The sequence below is a fragment of the Aethalodelphis obliquidens genome, unplaced genomic scaffold (genome assembly GCF_003676395.1).
Source record: "Aethalodelphis obliquidens isolate GAN/ISIS:26980383/991018 unplaced genomic scaffold, ASM367639v1 scaffold2, whole genome shotgun sequence".
NCBI classification, from domain to species: domain Eukaryota; kingdom Metazoa; phylum Chordata; class Mammalia; order Artiodactyla; family Delphinidae; genus Aethalodelphis; species Aethalodelphis obliquidens.
In genome coordinates, this window is record NW_020837946.1 from 88,222,445 (window position 1) to 88,243,362 (window position 20,918).

The 20,918-nt window shown below is 35.4% G+C and overlaps 1 protein-coding gene across 1 annotated transcript in view; it reads left to right on the forward strand.

Moving 5' to 3' along the window:
- LRP1B (LDL receptor related protein 1B) overlaps window positions 1-20,918 on the forward strand; it is a 1,467,083-nt gene that overhangs the window by 704,902 nt on the left and 741,263 nt on the right. Inside the window, exons 15-17 of the mRNA XM_027078335.1 lie at window positions 1,896-2,018; window positions 12,510-12,650; window positions 16,834-16,959. Coding sequence (XP_026934136.1) covers window positions 1,896-2,018; window positions 12,510-12,650; window positions 16,834-16,959 — 390 coding nt within the window. The remainder of the gene's footprint in view (window positions 1-1,895; window positions 2,019-12,509; window positions 12,651-16,833; window positions 16,960-20,918) is intronic.

Sequence of the window (20,918 nt, forward strand, 5' to 3'; positions counted from 1 at the left end):
TTTTAATACGGATATCCTTGTGAAAATTTAATGAACATTAAATTTTTTCAGTGTGTATGTTGGCAGTAGGAAGTTACCTAACAACAAGAGTTTTTTTGAAGATATTTTGGCTTAATCAGAGATTTGTAAAGCAAACTATCTTATTCAAGGGCTTCACTTTTTTCTACTGTATTGAAATTGCCTCACTGGGATAGAAATGCAATTTGATAAAATAATGGAAGTACATAAACTAAGAAGTTTCAATAGCTAATAAAAGATAAAATTGTCTTCAAAAAGAATAAAAATTGGGCTTCCCTGGTGGCACAGTGGTTGAGAGTCCGCCTGCCGATGCAGGGGACATGGGTTCGTGCCCTGGTCCGGGAAGATCCCACATGCCGCGGAGCGGCTGGGCCCGTGAGCCATGGCCCCTGAGCCTGCGCGTCCGGAGCCTGTGGTCCGCAACGGGAGAGGCCGCAACAGTGAGAGGCCTGCGTACCTCAAAAAAAAAAAAAAAGAATAAAAATTAATTATTTGAGATGGTATAAGTTATAGTTGTGGACAAGAAATGAAGAATAGAGGCAGTTGCCTGGATAGATCAAACGGTAATATTTTCTGTTCACGTCAGCTGCCCCACCACAATTGTAGTTTCTCTACAATGAACTGGAGACAACATTATGAACAGCAACAACCCTCCTCACCTGCTGCAGGCTCTTGTTTGCAGGACTGCTGTTCCCTCTAATTTTACGGTCACTAGTTTTCTGGATTTCATTATACTAATCAGTATACAGCCACATTTCCTGTTTCCATTTTCTTTAAAAATTGTTCATCTTGAATGTCGTCACTGAACTCCCCTCTGCCAAATTGCAGGACATTTTCACAGTCTTCATGTTCTTTAAAATTCTAGTTGCTTTAAAGAGTTCATTGATTAAATGCAACACATGGGATGAGAAATGCCTTGACTTACTGTAAAATGGACTTGCCCTTGGATACAAGTCCTGACATTTTCTTCTTCTGAAAATCAGGACCTGAAAATATACTTTCTTCCTTGCCTTTCCAACTTGTAGGAATAAGTGGCATCCAAATGGTGACTACCTAAATTTTATTTACTTTTACCTACACCTTTATAAAACAGATTCTCCAGCCTCTTGAAAAATTTACCTCAGTTTTATCTGAGTGTCCAGGAGTGTCTCACATATGTTCATGAATAACACCTTTATGAATTTTCCCTCAGGCCTACTTTACTGATAGCAACTGCGTGCCTTATCAGTGCCTCTGCTGTTTAGGTCCACTGGGACAACACGTTACCCTTGTGTACTGTACACTCTCCTGGTACCAGCAAGGATGCTCATTTTTCAGGCTTTACAGATAGCCTGCATTCCTTGTATTCCTCAATGCACTCACATGCCAATGTACTCCTTCCAGAAGAGGAAGGAAAATCCCACCCGTTTCCCCAGTGTTTGCTTTCTGTTGACTTCGGATCCAAAGGCACATTCCAAGTGCCGGTGGTCTACTTTCTAAAGAGCTCAAACTTGCATACACTGGGCCCATTCTAGGAAATTGTCCTGGACAGACACCATTCTGTCCACTTTGTCCTTTTCTCTCCTGTTACCTCTCTGCACACAAACCTCTATCTCTTCTAACCAACTTGTAAATTCCTCTTATCTACCAATGCATCATATATTTTCAAACATTTTTAAATCTCATTTAGGATTCAGCAGGAATCCTTATTACATTAATAAATAGGTATTATTGGTGGCGTGTGTGTGTGTGTGTGTGTGTGTGTGTGTGTGTGTGTGTGTGTGTGTGTGTGTACATTTTTACGCCATGTACATCTCCTGGAAAGAACATGGGCCTGAACCAGCTAACCTTGTATGCAATCAGAGTTCTCTGACATATTTTCTTCCCTCCTCTTGCAGGTGACAACATGTGCCGAGTAAATAATGGAGGCTGTAGTACATTGTGCTTGGCCATTCCAGGAGGCCGAGTATGTGCTTGTGCTGATAATCAACTTTTAGATGAAAATGGGACCACTTGCACATGTAAGTGTCTTTTCATGTTACACTCATTGTTTATAGGTGTCTTTCTGAGGCACAGAAGCAGACGAAACCAAAGGAATTAAAATCAAACTTGAAAAGAGAAATTCAGGTAATGACTTAGGTATAATTCTTTTTAGACTATAAATAATCAATGGAATTAATATCTAATACCCAGATGAATAATGATAATGATGAAGTTTAGCTGAGTACCCTGTCACTGCTCCATCTAGTTTAGTGAAAATTATAAATAAGTATGTGCCACAGAAGAAAATATTTCTTGAAATTAAGGAACCTCACCATCAGTAGTTGTAAGTAAAAATGCATAGTTCTTGGTTACATAGATATTTATTACTTTAAATAGCATAGTAACCTCAGTTATCTATACTTGGTGGTGAATAGCAAGAAAGGAGGCAAAAAGAGACTTCCGGGGAATTTCTACACTTTATCAAAATAGGGAACTAACTGAATTGCTTGACCTGGATTAAAAGCACTTTATTAACTTTTGCCGACATTCCTCAGTTTACTTCATCTTGCTTTTCCAATGTAACCCTTTTGAAACTTGTCCTGTCTACACACATCATGTCCCTTAAGCACAATGACAGCAACGATGCCATGCATATATTGAGTGCAATATAAATATTTCTGGAATGACTTAATCTTGAATTGTGTGTTACTCATGATTCTCCAGAGAAACAGAATCAATAAGATGTACACATATAGAGACAGAGAAGAAGATTTTTTTTTTTGGCTCTTGCCATTACGGAGGCTGACAGTCCCAAGATCTGCAGTCAGCAAGCTGGAATCTCAGGAGTGCCATTGGTGTAGTTCCAATCTGAATGCTTGGTAGGCCTGACACCCAAGAAGAGCCAGTGTTTCAGTTTGAGTCCAAAGTCAGGAAAACCGAAACCAAAACCAAAACGTCACAGTTCAAGCAATCAGGTAGGAAGAATTCCTGTTACTTGCAGGAAAGTAGGCCTTTTTTCTATTCAGCTGATTGGATGAGGGCCTCTCACATTAGGGAGGGCAGTCTGCTTTAATTTGGTCTACTGATTCAAATGTTAATCTCATCAAAAACACTCTCACAGACACAACAGAGTAATGTTTGACACAAATCTGGGCACTCGGTCGCCTAGTCAAATTGACACATAAAATTACCATCACAAACTGTTGAATAAATATTTCATGTATTTCTCCATTAGTTATAATGATGTCTCTGGGAGGCAGAAGAAGAAATAAGTGTAACAAAGAAGACTTCAGCTTATCTGTGATGTCTTATTTCTTTTAGAGAAGAAAAGATGTGGATAAAAAAATTTTTTAATGTGGATTTCTAAAGCTGATTTAATAAATAGTAACATTTGAGAAATATAAAAACATTAATGAAAAATCTATTTATGATGCCATTATTCAACAATAAGCTTCTAGGACATTTTCATGGGGATCCTTATAATTATATATCTTAGAAGTTATTATAAAAAAGGTTCATGATTCTCATTAGTCCTTACAATAATCATATAAGGAAGATACTATTACTATCTCATTTTATGATTTAAAATTTAGACTGAGAGGTTAATAACTTTTAGAAGTTCATGTAATTAGTATGTAGAACATTTGGAATTTAGATCCTAAATTATTTCATTTTGGTGATTGAACTCTTAATTATGTTGTACTTTACAAATTTTGGATCGTACTAATATAAATTATTTTGTCCCTTATTTTACTTAGTATGAGCATAAGCATTTTACCATGTAACTAAATGTTTTTTGTAAATATGATTTTTAATGACTGCTTTTTAAGCTATTTGTCACCTTTTCCTACTTAATGTATGGTATTATTTCTGATACATTATTATATATTATTTGTGTGTTACTGTACTGTTTATGATTCCTTTTGTATTTGACCATATTGTCCATGGTTAGTTTGTTATATCTTCTCATCTTCTTTAAGCCTTTGGAATAATATCACAAATTAAATTCTATTTCTATAATTTTGAGTTTCAACTATTTGAGATGAGGACTTTGGCTTCCTTCATTCTATTCTCTTCATCTTCCTTAATTTCAGTTCTTATTATAATTTAGGATTTCTGACAAGGAATGTTATTTTGAATTATCAAACAGTAAGTCTCTTTAAAGATGTTTTAACATTTATAGATTTTTGATCAACTTTACAATATTTTCTTTTAGACCTGGATCAGTGCTTCACTAGTTGTATTGGTTAGTACTCAAACTTTTAGTTCTTCATTGTTTATTAATTTTCACTGATGTATAGGATAGATGGAGTATAATTTGAAATAACTTCTTCAAGATGACTACAAAAAATGTATATTGTAGAGTTCTGTATTCCAAATATGTCTCCTTTGCCTTTATATGTGAATAGCAATTCTTCTGGATATTAATTGTTGACCAAACAAATTTTTCTTCAAAATTCGAGAAATATTCTTTAATTAGATTTTGAGATAATATACTTCAGAGCACAAATATGAATGTTACCCGTGGGCAAGGTTTTTTTCCCATTATTAGTAGTATTTTAAAAATTGCCTATATATTTTCCTGTAGAAAGTAATTCTCTGAGGTGTACTTGCTTTGATTCATCAGATGGTATCCCTTCCTTTGTTCTGTGGCATTATTTAGTAATTTCCATCTGGTTGTTGTTTGCATCAGAAGAGAGGAGATCAACCAAGACCCATAGTTTGGGAATAGACAGGGATTAAGCTAAGCATTGCTTTGAATAGCATAAAGTCTGTCCAGTTGCCTGGTAGATTAAATCTTATCTTAGTTATCAGGATAAATGATATGATTTATGTTTACATTTCATAGTTTAATTTCTCCCACAGATTCTTCTAAGATTATTTTTCTGGTACAAAATGAGATCCTTTGCTATTCCAGCTGAATGATTTTGACATTTGAACAGATGAAATGCACACATACAGACGCACATACACACACAGATAGTAACCTTTGTGGACCTCCACCAGGTCTCATCCTGCCTTTGCTGTACCACCAGAATTCCTCTCAAGGATGGAAAGTAACACTGCAGTATCTCCTTTTTGTGGTAGGCACAGACCTTACAGTCAGTACTGGAGGAGCAAAGGGCCTTTTTCCCTACCTAAAAATAGACAAGCTTATTCAGTTTCTAGTGGTATAACTTAGAGAGGCTTCTGATTGAATATTTAAATCTAGTCTTCTTGGTCTTGCAAAAACGTCAAAATTCACTTAAGATAGTGTCAATAGAATGATCAAGAGGCTGAATTCTCAAGGATCTTGTGAATTTTCGTTCTTTATCTTTGTTTTCATCATGGGAATTTGGAGGGAGAGCTTATACATCGGTACTAATATCTAGATGGTTTTTTACTCTTTAAATTTTCTAATTAGTTCTTTAATTTTAGTTGTGTGAGTTATAATTACTTGTATTGTTTGCCTCCAAATTATATTTCCTATTACCTTCATTCTTATTCCCCGTTAAAAATTTACAGATTCCTTATGAGTTGGCATATATATGTGCATATTGAGATTGATTATACAAAAGATTTATCACTGGATAGCTCTGTGTAAATAAAAATTAGGTGGCTTTTGGCTTGTAAAGAAATACTGTACACAATATTGGTCATGTAGCTGATGTTAGGAGATTTGTTATGATAGTTCACGTGTGATTATATATCTGGTGAAAGTTAAAGGAAAGTTTTCTGAGACTATTGGTGTCTTTTTAATACTTATAATTCATTGCTGAGTTAATCCCAATGCAGAAAAAGGGGATTAAAAAAGAAGATTGTTTTACCTATAGTCGTTACACTAAACAATGTTAAATCAACAAAAACAGGTGAATTTTTATTTGAGAATTTATTATTGCATTTAGTTGTCAATTTTTACTAGATTTTTAATATGGCATGCAATTTGTCTAGGTTCCTTTCAAATATAATAGGAAAAATCAAGAGAAATACTATAGTAACTCATTTATTGAAAAGAAGTCAAAGTGTGTTCATATAAATTATTCCAGTTTGTATTCATTAGTAAAGGTTTTTATAAGGAAATTTCAGCCTTAGTTTGCAGATGAGGAAATTAAAGTGCAAAAGGACTACAAATAGAGTTTGTGGTTGCAGAGTATAGTGCAAAACAGATATCAGTGTGTCACTCACCTCTCATTAATGTTGATTTCTCTGGGCTTCTGATTTAGTTCAGGCTAGATTATAATTTTGTGAACTGGTCTCAACTGGATTAACTCGTTAATCTGGATTAAATCTAAATATGTGAGCAAAACAAAAATACATGTTGCAACCACTGAGATACGATCATCCTGGTTTCAGTCATCCTCAGTGAATTGGCATCAAATGAACAAAAACCCATTGGCAGATGGTCACGCCAGAAATAAACACCAACGGTTGTTTCTCAATGAACCTGTAGCAGAAGGCAATGCCAGAAGAGGCATTCACCCAGCAGAAAAATATTGGCATGTTACGTGATTGACTGAGGATGTATTCTAATGCCATGCCTGGAAGGAATCAAGAATGAGAGTAGGCTGGACTCTTTGTCCTTGTGAATTTCGTGTGTCATGGTCAAGTCTTCTCATAATTAGAAATGAGGCCTGGTGTAGCATAGTCACTGGAAACTTACTGCCCTGGAGAAGCATATGGAAAGCCAGTTGATCAATTATCAAGTGAGTTTTTTTTTAATTTATCTTGATGCCTTTGTAGGGAAAAATCACATAGCATAGAAAATTAATAAATGAGGACAAGAGTAATCCTGAGAAAGGAAGTTAAGCTCCTACAAAAATAAAAAAATGATAGTCACTATTTCTTTTAAAATAGCAGCATAATTTTGTCTAGAGTAATGAGACAGTAACATAGTAATTCTTTAAATGCCTCTTTAGTGGCCTGGACAGAAAAAGAAAAAGAACAGAGCTTTCCAATATGTCTTAGTCCCAAGAAAGCAACTTAAACATTGCCCCAAATATTGGTCATCCAAGGGTAGCATTGCACAGTTATATGTCAGTGGTACTCTGTGACCTCCTTCACCGTCTGGAACACCAGATACATTACTCGTCAAAAACAGTGCTCCACCATGGCTGAGCCATTTAGCTGTTCAGCTGTGACAAGCCTTACGTTCTAGGATGTATGCAGTCTAATGTGTAATAAAAAGTTTAAGGCAGTAAAAAGTTTAGAAGCCCCATCCAGATGAATATGTATGGCCTTCTGTGCGTAGGAAGATTATGTACCACTTAGGTTTGCTGCTCAGAAGACCACTCTATCTAATGAAACGTCATCCTGCTATGGTCTAAGGAGAAAATTCCAAAACCATAGCAGCATTTTTCATGCTGCCTTCCAGTATAGGCAATCTTATCCAGAGTCATCCAGCGAACTACAACTTCAAGTTTTCTTTTAGGTTTTTCTCTTTCCCTGCTCATATCAAGGGATAGTTAAGAAATTCTGTACTCCCAAAATGCAAGATACAGTTTGTTAAGCAAATAAACATATCATAATATGAAACATATAAGGACAATAGGGAAACTTTATTTTATTTTTGTCCTGGGACTAATGCTGTGATGACGTAGTCAAGAGCAAATTATCAATTGAGAGAGGAGACAAGAATCAGTTTAGAATAGATTACCACACTGAGGTTGAAAAGAAGAAAAGCAAAATTAGAAATATAGACGCTTGTTCATGGGCACCACAGCTTAATAAAACAAGGCCAGGGACATATGTTATTAAATCCAGTCGCTGGGCTGAGATCCAAATAGATGATTCAAAGCTAAAATAAAATAAAAATGGTTTATTAGTAAGGTTTCTTCATTTACCTCATTGAATCTCGACATTAGCTCTAGCAATCACTCTAGCAGTTTTTACCAAAGAAAATAATTAATTCTTGAGTGCATATTTCCCTTTGCAGTGTATTGACAAGTCCTGCAGAGACCTTCTAATTCCACTGCTCTAACAGCAGGCATCATAGGATGTGTGAGAACTGGCAGTTCCTTGCCAGGCATGCCATGATTCATGTCATTGTATTTCTGATCCTGGTTAAAGGATTGTTTATTACTTTGTCAGTTTTCTTCCTGGTGAGATAATGTTGTAATATTTTTACTAGAAGTGACCCTGGCTGTAGAATTACAGGTTTTGAATTCAGTTTTCAACTTCACAGTGCAAAGTACGACTCTGAAGCAAAGCTTGTAAGAATAGCATTTGTTAATATATGGAAAGCACTTTCTGGCTGTGCCTACATCCCCAAGTGCAATATGGGTTCTGTCACATTAAGCACTGGAAGCAAGAGACATACATGGAGCTTTTCCTGTATGTTTGCTTTCTTGGTTGGCGGGGAACTTTATCACTCTTTCTTTCTCTCTAGCTACATTTCAGTCTTTTTTCCCTTAAATTAAGCTAACTTCATTCATGTACTTGGGTGGAAGGAGAAGAGCATTAGCTGCTGAGCCAGTTGAAGTAATAGTGTTTTCCTGAAGTATTTATTCAGTCTCCAGAGGTAGAATCTCTCATTACAATAATGGCTGTAATGTAGAATGATCAGTCTCTGTTAATTCCAGTAAGTTGGGCAACAAATAATTTTGAACATCTCCTCTACAACTAGTTCTGTTCTAGGCACTGTTCTGTTCTGTATGTGGCGTTATCCTTCCTACCTTCAAAGACCTCATAAAAACAACTAGATATGTGAAAGTTAATTATAAAATAACTCCTTTATAGAAGTTAGTACAAGGTGTACAGAACACTAATCTTATTTTCTTATGAATGCTATTCCCTCTTTTAATGATGCCAGATATACTTGCTTCATCATCTTGTTGATTCTTGCAAAAGTTGGTAGATTGCCTGGCCATCAGCTAGGGTCTTATGATAGATGATGTTGCTACCCAGTTCCACAGTTAGGTCAATGCTGAGAAAAAGACCATGCTTTGGGATGTCTAAACTGCCATCTTATCCAGATTATCACCTATCACATTAAATTTTATTGTGATAATGGACATTGCTGGCTCAAAAATAACCTGTCTTTTATCATTATGTATGTATCCTGAGCAAACCTAGGCAGCGTTGATATCATGGTTTCTCCGTGATATAACAACTGATTCCATCTGGGAGACTTGGGTTAGGGCTGATGCCGAACGCCCTGGGAGACTTTGAAAATCAGAATCCAGTTTCTTAAAAAAATTCTTTACTATTATGAAGGGTCTTAAATTTTCCCCTAATTGCAATCTAGCATGTTAGCCCACCAGCGTTTCATAGATTTAGACAGAAGACATTCAATCCTTTGATCAGACACAAAGGATTTTATTACTCATGGCAAAACAGGTTGCTGAAGTTTCATGTGCACCTTGGTTCTTCTTGCCCTACCCCACCTCCACATCATGTGAGGACCAACCTTTGCCCTGAAGAGAGACATTACCTTTACTATCCTGGTCAAGAAACAGACTTGCTCTCTGCTCTGAAAGGAAGCTCTGCTTCGATCTTCCAAGGCTGTTAGCTGCATAAACATCCTTGAAAAAAAGTCCAGAATAAAAACTGACACAAGACATGTAGAAACACCATGGAGAAATGCCTCTCCAACAAATTACAGGGGTTAGAATAATTGTAGACAAACTTTAAAACATCAAAAATATTTGTATATGTTTTAATGCATCTCTTATTACAGATATAAGCAATGCCTAACTGCTGTTACAAGTGATATTGATATGTTTGAATGACATTGATATAAATCTTTATCAGATGCAGTAGATATAAAAAAGTTATCTCAGGAGGTAAGCTCTACTGGTTCTCAAGCAATTATTCATAACCTATGATGAAAAACATGAATGAAACCTTAGACATCACTGTCATCTGTTTTTGAAAATTTCCACATTTATATGAGCAAACATTTAAAGATAACTGACCACTCACATACGTTTGAAACAATGTTTAAAGCAAGTTTGGAAATTCTTCCTATTTGCATTTATTCCGTAATGATCGACATATCACTTGAAAAACATTTGAAGCCTAAGTAGACTTAGAGACCTTCTCTCTAAATTGATTATCTTAAGAATATTTAGTTTAGAAATATCAATTTTCTAGGGTAGTTTGTCTTTCCGTAGACAAACGAATCTTCTTAAATATAGATATAATTATTTAGAAGAAACTATAATTTCACTCTTGTATATGGATACTTTTGATCATTCCTTACAACTGTGGGTTGAGTTATTTGATCAAATGACCCCATGAAAGCTAAGCCTTTTAAATTGGTAGGATTGTTATCAGAAGAGAATCAATGGTTTCTTGGGTTTTTCGATCCTCAAGCTATGCAACAACAGAATTGGCTTACTGTTTCTTTGGAGTAAACTATAGAGAGACTACAGAAAATCTTAAAGCTGAACTTCAGTGGCGAGGAAGCTGGTGACATCTCAAATCAGGTTTCTCGTCTGATGGAAATTTTTTTAAAAAACACTGAGAGACTATTGACTGTTAGGCTTAATAATTATACAGTAGAAAGTAATCAAACTACTAGTTCCAGTTCTAAGTTGGGCTTATATAGAGTCAAAAGAAACTATACCACCCTCAAAGATCTTAAGGTCTAATTGAACAAACAAAACTCAAAATAAGGGAAATTTGCATGTTATCAATGGTCAGTTCTAGAGATTTGAGAGAAAAGCTTGATCCTAGAGATGGTCAGACACATCCCAGATTACACTTCCACCTTTTTTTTTAATGTGTGTGTTTTTTTTTAATTAATTAATTTGATTTGATTTATTTATTTTTTGGCTACGTTGGGTCTTCATTGCTGTGTGCAGGCTTTCTCTAGTTGCGGCGAGCGGGAGCTACTCTTCGTTGCGGTGCTCAGGCTTCTCATTGTGGTGGCTTCTCTTGTTGCGGACCATGGGCTCTAGGCATGCGGGCTTCAGTAGTTGTGGCACATGGGCTTAGCTGCTCTGCAGCATGTGGGATCTTCCCGGACCAGGGCTCAAACTGGTGTCCCCTGCATTGGCAGGCGGATTCTTAGCCACTGTGCCACCAGGGAAGTCTCTACACCTCCACCTTGTCTTGAGTCCCATACTCATTCCCAGTTGCTGCTATAAAAAGGTACCCTGGGGTTGAATAGGAGACCCAATGATCTCCCATTTTTGTTTTTATTTATTGCAATTTCCTATTTGAGATTTGTTCTCTTTCTTTCTCTCTCTCTGAATATGTATATATATGAATATGTATATACAGGAATATGTATATATATAATATGTATATTTACAGAATTTGTTACTTTCAAGTGACCTTACGGAAAGACAACATTAGAGAAATTGCTGCTTCTGCATTTTGTTGTTGAAAAAGATTAAACAGTTAGGAAAAATTACTGTCAGTTCCTGTGTACAGTGTCCGCTTGTCTGAGAGGGGACAGAAGACACATAGGATTACCTTTGATCTAACTGAATATTTCATTCACCACACTGATTATTTTTCACCCTTAAGGCCTTAAATAAGAATCTGGATTATATGGGACGCGTTTCCTTGCCCAGCCCCACGCATAATTCTCTGAAGCAGATTCTCTGCAGTTATGGTTCAGAGTCACATTCCCTCTTCCATTCTTTGCAGCAGGGAAAATGTAAGGGTTAAGGGAGTGAAACACAGAGTGTTCTGGAAAAGCCACATATGTTTTCTCGTTATTCCTTATTATTGGAGTGCATATAGGTTTTGTGACAGTTCATCAGTCCTAAGCAGTTACCCAAGATAAAGCTGAAGGCTATCAGAACTGGGGTGGAAAAATTGGCTTGTTTCTTCTAGTAATAAACCAGCTTTTGATAATTCAACACCTTTTTCAGTCCAAGAAATACAAATCATTTACTTTAACCATTGCCACATTCCCTTCACTTTTCAGACTCTACTGAATCCACTCAAAGAGAACAGAAGAATAGCAACACTTCCAATTTGCGAATAAATCCCAATCAGTGGAATTCCTAACATTTGATCAGAGAACATGGGATATATGGAACATAGATTCTGAGTATATAATCATTTTGATTAACTTAATACTTCCTTGAATACTTAACCACAGCTGAGTTTGTTTGTTTTTTTCCACTTGCAGACCAGCGAAGTAAATACAGCCATCAATGCTGTGTGCTATTCCCTTGTCTTTTCACTTTGATTAGTTTTTGGTGTACTTATGTGTAAGGTGGAGGTAGTAAAATTCTTTGCCGTGCCTTCTTCATAGGTTGTCATGATGATCAGCTGAGACTATGAATAAGAGCTCTTTAAAAAGTAAAACTACTAACAACATAAATATAAGATGGTATTGTATTATTGTGGTTATTATTTTGGAGACAGTTGCTTAAAATGTATTTTTAGAATTCTTAGTAGAATAATTATTGTCAGGAAAACCTAAAATTTTCTCATTTCCAGAGATGGTTGCCACTACAATGTTGAGATGTTTTCATATCCTCTATAAAATGAAATGAGATCAGTATTTTGTTATTATAACAAAATTTACATTTTAATGAACTGAATGTATCTAGTAGTGTTTATATACCTTGGATTTGTTTTAACCGTAGTTAATCCTGGAGAAGAATTACCTCACATTTGTAAAGCTGGAGAATTTCGCTGCAGAAACAGACACTGTATCCAAGCTCGGTGGAAATGTGATGGCGATGATGACTGTCTAGATGGAAGTGATGAAGATTCAGTCAGTTGCTGTATGTTCTCCTTCAAGTTATGTTAAAACTTTCCAAGTCTTTGAGTGTGTGAACTATCAAAGCAGTTTGGGAAAATCTAAAAATATCATTCATGCAGATTGAACTTAGCTTTTTTTTTTTTTTTCAGTCATCCTTTCGTATAGGGATTAGACCTTAGATTATCTCCTTTGCATAGTTTTAAAGCACTGTTTTTCTCATCCTTCCCCATCTTTGAATACTACCATTTTGCTTGCTCCAGAAATTCTCTTCTTTCCTATTTTGTGCTGTCAGCGCCACCGTGCCATTGTTAAAAGGTTGCTATAGGAGACGCTTCGGATCTCTGAATTTAAAGATGTGGAAAATCAATTTAAACTCCCCCAAGGCAGAATTACTGGTACAGAAGGTCACGATCCACTCCATTGCTCCTTGGCAACAGAGCCTTGAAGATGATCCAAGGAAACAGACATGGGTTTGGAATATGTTATTACCTAACTTCACTGGCTCAGTACATAGTAGGAAACACATAGGGACACTCAGACTGTTAAAGAAATTAAAGGGTTGATTTTTCTCCCCTTTAGCTTCTATTTAGCTGTTTATCATTTGCTATAATAGGAATAGTTTCACATTTCTGGTAGGGATGAAGAAATGTCCTACAAATATGGAAGGAAAACAATTTGAGAAGCAGATTAAGTAAACTTTTGAAAATACATTTGAGAAGAATCACTACTGAATGGTTTTGAGAGATATGAAATATTTTTATATGAAGAGAGGTATGTGACATTTATCTTTTGTCTTTTGATTTGACTTATATATATTATTTTTAAAAGAAAATGATTTTTTTTCAGTTAATACATTTTTTCAGTTAAAGTGGTTAAACTAATTGAGAGTTCATTGGCAACCCTCCATTTTCCTTTTTATTTCAATCAAGAATATAAAAATAAAGTTTTAAAGATTCCTTGTTAAGAATGAACAAAATTGGTTTGAGCATCTATGGCATACAATTTGGGGACAAAATTCCAAGAATATGGACTTCTAAAAATATTTTCAAATTGTATAAAAATACATAATACATAAATTGTAATTAATACATAAATCTAATACTACTTTCTCTTAATTTCCAAACATGGACTCTGACTTCACCATTATGAACTTCTTATTTTCAATCCTATTCCTATCTATTCTCTATAAAGTATGCCACAAGTAAAATGTTAAATACTAAATTGATAAAATTAGCCAAAAATTTTGGAGTGGGAGGAGCATTTCATCTAAGGGTAGATTTTTTTTTTCCTACTTTTTAACACAAACAATGTATTATTTATTTATTAATAGATCTTTATTGGAGTATAATTGCTTCACAGTACTGTGCTAGTTCCTGTTGTACACCAAAGTGAATCAGCCATATGCATACACATGTCCCCATATCCCCTCCTCTTGAGCCTCCCTCCAACCCTCCCTATCCCACTCCTCTAGGTGGACACAAAGCACCGAGCTGATCTCCCTGTGCTACGCTGCTGCTTCCCACTAGCTAACTATTTTACGTTCGGTAGTGTATATATGTCCATGCTACTCTCACTTTGCCCCAGCTTACCCCTTCATTAGATTAATTGCCTCATTCCTCATGACTCACAGTGTTTACTCACGGTTACAGTGAATGCTCCCTGCGTATCAGCTCCCTGCATAATCACAGAGTGCACAAATAGAGCACAGATATTGCATCCCAGTATTTAGGAATTAGTCCTATAGGTCCCTGTTACATGTGATTGTTCTTTTCACCAACTCATAAAGAAACTCATCTCCTCTATGAGTAGAGGGGGCATTACTTCTGTTAACTGTAATATTAAAATTCCTTGTCAATATTTTTTTCTTTCATTATCTTTATCACATCACCCAAACCTACACCATGGCCTTTTCCTGGTGTCTTCTACTTTACATATAGTCCATATTCAATTCTATCAATAAATCTCATCTCTTTTACCTCTTAAGTAATTAATTTTTTATCCTTACCTCGTCTAAATCTTCCCTGCATAAATTAGGCTCCTACCTGAGATGAATGCAGTGGGTGCCCTGCTGTTACTCCTGCCACTATTCTTCCCTTAACTAAAAAGCCCACTTTCCACACTGCTTCCAGAGTGATATTTGTAGAATGAAATTTAATCTTGTCATTTCAATAACTGCATAACCAACAAGATAAATTCTAAAATCTATTGACTCCACAGAAAGTACTTCATGTTATGTCTCACATTTACGTTTTTAGCTTTAAATGTCTATCATGTATCCAGTTAGCCTCTTTGTCCTTGTCATGTTGAACTACATGTAAATCTCTAAAAAATGTCCTTCTCTTTCTTCTGTGATATTGCCTTGTCTGTTCCCAGTTATGGAGTTCACCGTAGTTTACCATTACCTCCATAGGGAAGTCATTTTTGAACACCAAATATCTCCTTCTCGATACAGCCCAGTTGAGTTAAACATCTCTTGGATATTCTCTTATTATGGTAGTTGCCAAACCATATTGCAATTTTATGCTTACTTATTTGATGCATCTAATAGATGAGAAGACTTCCTGAGGAGACACACTATGACGTAGCATCTTTTTAGTCTCAGAGTCTAGAACAGCAACTAGCATGTGGATGAATGAATGACTGAATACATGGGTCAGTGGAAAACTAAACATCTCTGGCCACCTACCAGCAGTATGGTGTCTTCTTTAAACATGCTTGATTCTGAGCAGCATTAGATTCCTGGGGTTCCATGGTTAATATTTCAGCACTGCATAATTCATTTCAGGGGATTATTTTTTATTGTAAGTACTCATAAGCTTCGACCTTGAATTCTGTTATCATTTTACTTCTCAACTCCAAATCACAAGACAATGGATTGTATTTGGTCCTCCTTTTTAACCTCCCATTTATAACACTGTGAAAATTGCAAGGTCTTTGATCAAGCTTCACTGAAGTGCTTATGCATAATGTTAATACTTTAAAATGTTGACCCTCTAATATATTGGATGACTTTGATCCTCCTGAGCAGCTATTCTTGCTAAAGTCCCTGAAGTGAGTAGAAAATGTTAATCATGCTCAAATACCAGAAAACATAAGGCCCTTTCTTCCTGTTTATTTATTTATTTTTTACTATGTATGAATAAAAACTTCCAAAAAGTGATAAAACCACTTTATCACTAAGGCTACTTTAAATAAATAGTGTTTTGTAGAAACTGACTAGAAAGGAATACATTTTCTATGCAACAGCATGATAAAATGGCTATTTTTCAAATTCTAAATAAAACTAGTACCAACATTTATTTTTATCATACAGAAGTGTAACTACTGGGCACAAGGAAAATTACTTCAGAAAGAATGTTGAAGTGATGAAACAAATACTGAAGATCATGTCAATTCAGTTAGGAATTTAGCCTCCAGAAAGCAGGACAAGTAATCACAGGAGGTTAACTTTAAGATGGCCTCCCGTTGTGCTTAGATATTGGAGATTTAATCCTTAGCTGTGCTCAGCTTCCCATGTGAGGGTTGATCATGTCCTCAGTATATTTTGTGGGTGCATGTTTATTTGTTTATATTAGGGGAAAAGACTCATGATGATTATTTTTGTTATTAAAATTATTCAGGATCTTATATTTAGCATCAACTCCAGGTCACAAGTGATGCATTTTTATTTTTCGAATTTTCTTTCCAGTCCCAGAAAACATTGAGCAAAACATAACAAAATTATTTAATGTTTCAAGAAGTGGATGTGCAGTTTAAAAAAAACACAAATATTTTTGATATATGATTAAATTGATATGATTAAATTATTTGACACATACTTGTTGCATTCCACATTAAAATTTGAGGTTAATTTTCAATGTTTTTGGTAAAACTGAAGTTCAGTCGCCTATTGTGATAAGTGACGGGAAAAGAGACTTAGCGGATGTAGTTGGTTTTACTTGAAGACATGAAAAATGAGTATATTCCCTTTTATCTGAACTTTAATTCCTTGATATCTTCTGTAAAACTACTACATTTTAACAGAGCCTAGAATGTTATTATTTTGTATAAAATATGAGACAGTGAATGACAGAAGATATAGATTAATTGTACTATAATATTATAATTACCATAAAGTTTCCATGACTATTCCTTAAAATAATCATAATTTTATCCAGTTTTAAATTGTTCAGCTTACTTCTCCTCTCCTCCCTGCCTCACCCCAGTCAATCATAGCTGTCCTGATGATCAGTTTAAATGCAAGAATAATCGCTGTATCCCCAAAAGATGGCTTTGTGATGGAGCTAATGATTGTGGAAGTAATGAAGATGAATCCAATCAAACTTGCGCAGGTAAATGTTTGCTTGGATATATACGTAAATCTCCTCCAAAGTTAGTCTCCATAGAAATGCAGGTCAATGCCTTGAACTAAGCTGACTTTCCTAGTGCTGATGATCTGATTTTTGCAGTAGTAAATGAATTCAGAGTTTGATGCCACAAAGGCTAGAATACAAATTTTCTTCTACTTAATCTTTGGGTATGATTCTGCTTTCCAAAGTAATTTGGCACTTTATCTATTCATATGAGTTGACTGTTGATACACTACTTGGACAAGGCTTGTCCCTGCTAAATCTTACTTGGCAATGGAGGAAGAAGTTCGTGAGTATACTGTGATGTAGGCCATCTCACATGGAGAACTACATTTTTTTTTTAAACCTTGAAAAAATAATTTATGTATTTTATTTAGTCTGCTGTAGAATACCTCTGTAAATTGTTTTCTGTTCCTGGCATATTATTAATGTGGGATAGTTGTGTTTTTTTTATAAAGTTCCAAGACCACTAAGCCTATTTATATTTCCATATAATTTATCCCATTGCAGTAAATCTTTGAATCCCTAGCTACATTCTCATTCTATGTGATTTTTAAAGGAGGATTAGGGATTGACTAGCTAGTTATAGTAGTAAAACTGAAAATGCTATGTATAAGAGCAAATAAAACAATCAATCCTAATTAGTAAGATTTCTAAGCCACTCCAGGCCTTCAGTTCACTAGAAAATAGAACGCCACCTGCTTGTACCTCGAGTGCCACTTTAAGTGATGGCTGCTGAGTTTGCTACTCACTGCTAGGTCTTCTTGTCAGTATATTTATGATAACTATTATGGTCACTGTACACCTTTACAAATTGAATAAAAAGAGCAAAGAGAAAAATAAATATGGCTTTTAGCTTTGAAAACTATGTTGTCATGTTACAACGTATTTCCATTTTGTTTTACCAAAATGAATAGGTCATATGGTTCATTATATTGGAAAAATATAGCAAATTCATTAGGTAATTTCCCTGGCTGGGCCATTTCTATACATTTCTAGATATAGGTGTGTACATGGATATCCTAGATAAATTATTTCCCGTAAGGGGATTATTTTGTAATTTACTCCACTATCCTGTAGCCTTCGGCATTGTGGCTACTTTAAAAGAATATGCTTTCCTACCAGAAGCCAATTTTCTATTGTTTCTTGGGGATTTATCCTTCATGGATCTAATTCGATAAATATTTATCACAGCACTGGGGACAGATGAGGAAAAATACATAATACCTTCCTTTAAGAAGCTAAGAGCTAAGGTGAGGAGAAAAACATGTAAACAGGCTGCTCCCATGCAGTATTCAAAGTGCTAAGTTGACCCTCAAATGGGAGCACGTAAAGGAACAACTAATTAGTCTTTGGCTATCTCGGAAGGCCTCCTGAAGGAGGGGATGTCTAAGCTAAGCCTTACCAAAAAAAAAGCTGAAGAAAAATGACTAAATAACAGTTCAAGTCATTTAATTAGAAAAAATAATCTGATAAAACCATGTGTTAACAAGATTGTGGAAAAAAAGGAATCATCATGCATTCTTGGTGGATAAATTGATTTTCTACATTGTAAAGCAATTTGGCCAAATCCAATAAATGTGAAGACATGCATACCTTCAAGGCTATAATTCTGTTTCTAGGTTTATACTCCAATACCTATGCACATAGAGATGCGAATAAGAATTTCATTGCTTTAACACTGGTAATAGTGAGAAATTAAAACAAGCCAAATGCCCGTTACAGGAGAAGGGAAATATATACATGTCTCTCCATATATGCACATGTATATACATATATATATTCACTGTTATATTCACATAATAGTATGTTATTCATAATTAAAATGAAAAATAATAACTCAAATATCAACAGGAATTAATTTTAACAATGTTAACCAAAAAAATTGCAGAATATAAACAATTCAGTGCCATTCATATGAAATATGAAAATACAAAAGAGTTCTGTATGTACTTATTGATTTACAAATGTATAAAAATAGGAATAAAATATGTATGGAAATGAAAAAAAGAAAAATTAAGGATAGTAGTTACCTTTCTAAAAGAGAGAGGGAAATGTGATTGGGAAAGATTACAAAGGGGACTTCAAATGTAACTATAATACATTATTTTTTAAATAAAACAAAAAATCTGTAGCAAATATAGAAAAATATTGATTTGATAGAGCTATATGATGACAAACAGGTATTAATGATATCATTCCCGATACTTTTCTAGATGATAGAAATATTTTACTAAAAGAGCAATGAGTGATTGATGAGCACAGATTGTGGAGGGTGAGTTGAAGTCTGTAGAGGGTGGAGGGTTGGAAAGTGTCCCTAGAAGGGAAACGGCATATACAAAGCGGGCAGAACAGAGCTAATAGGCAGGGCTTGGGAGTTGTTCTCCATCCACAACAAAATGCTTTTGCCTACTTTTGAGGGAGACCCAGAGGACAAAGATGAGAAGTACTTAGATTTGAATTGTTTCTTTTCCCCATAGTAATCGTGATGATCTGTGGCTTCATGCCTAGGCCATTTCAATCCGGCTTTTTTCCCACAGCATAGAACTCTGGTTTGATTACATAATATTTGTTCTTCTCATACCCCCCACAAATTTTAACTAAATTCAAACTAGACAGATAGGATTGCATTAAGAAAACCTGGTGTATTAAAAAAATCAGACTTTTTTACAAGAGAAACTGAAGAGTATATTCTTATGTGACATAGGTTTTGTTTAAATGGAACACTTTGATTAAAATACAGCACAGGGGGCTTCCCTGGTGGCGCAGTGGTTGAGAGTCTGCCTGCCAATGCAGGGGACACGGGTTCGTGCCCCGCTCCGGGAAGATCCCACATGCCGCTGAGCAGCTGGGCCTGTGAGCCATGGCCACTGAGCCTGCGTGTCCGGAGCCTGTGCTCTGCAATGGGAGAGGCCACAGCAGTGAGAGGCCTGGGTACAAAAAAAAAAAAAAAAAAAAAAAAATACAGCACAGGTAAAGTTTAGGAACAATGTGTTAAGCTCTGTTCTTCTCCCCCTCCTTGCTGTTCCTGTGCATTGTGGGATTTCTCACTGCTACATGACTGCATAATTAGTCATGGGAAGCATAATTAGTAATGTGTAGAAAAAATTCACATTGTGACAGTGAATTTCTGATTCACTGCTAAATAAACAGTTCCATTGAGGAGGTGTAAACTTCCTCCTCATTAAAGCAGCGTTAGGTACAAAATTAGAGTCCTCTGGGGCTGCTCTGCTAATCTCACCTCCAAACTAACTCAGAACTGATGGGAACAAGAACTGAGAAAGTAAAGGTTGTGTCTTCTTGATACATATCTAGTGATTAAAAGGTGATAATTTAGTCAATCTGATTATATCATATAGACAGATAGTACTTGTAGATTTATGGAATGAAGCATCTTTCTTATCTGAAATCAGTTAAATTTGCCTGGTAGACTAAGCAGATCATTTTCTCCATGATTAGAAAAGACAATGAATTCATATATTTTATAATAAGCCAGTAAATACTCTTAGAAATAAGGGGTCATATAAGTTGTTCAAGCATCTGAGTTAATGAAGTGACACACAAATTCCTGTCCCATAACAATGTGAGGTAGGTCATACATGATGTGAGATAGGTTTCTAGGAATCCTTTCTCATTCATCTCTCTAATCAGCATAGCAGTCCTGATGAAAGAAGACAATCTGAGAAAACTTGCTAGAGTTAAACCCGAATGACTAGGAGAGTGATATAAGGACATCGAACAGAAAAACATTGTATTGGAAATTTTAATATACTCTAATTATGGGTCAATTAGAGTTTAATGGAGATGAAAATATATAATAATATCTTTTTTTTAAAGCAAGAAACACTGAAGGAATAAAATAGGCAGGAAATGAGGGAGGAAAGGAGAGATTTAGGAAAGAAAGAAATGTAGTGAGAACAAAAGAAATGAGAAAGGGTGGG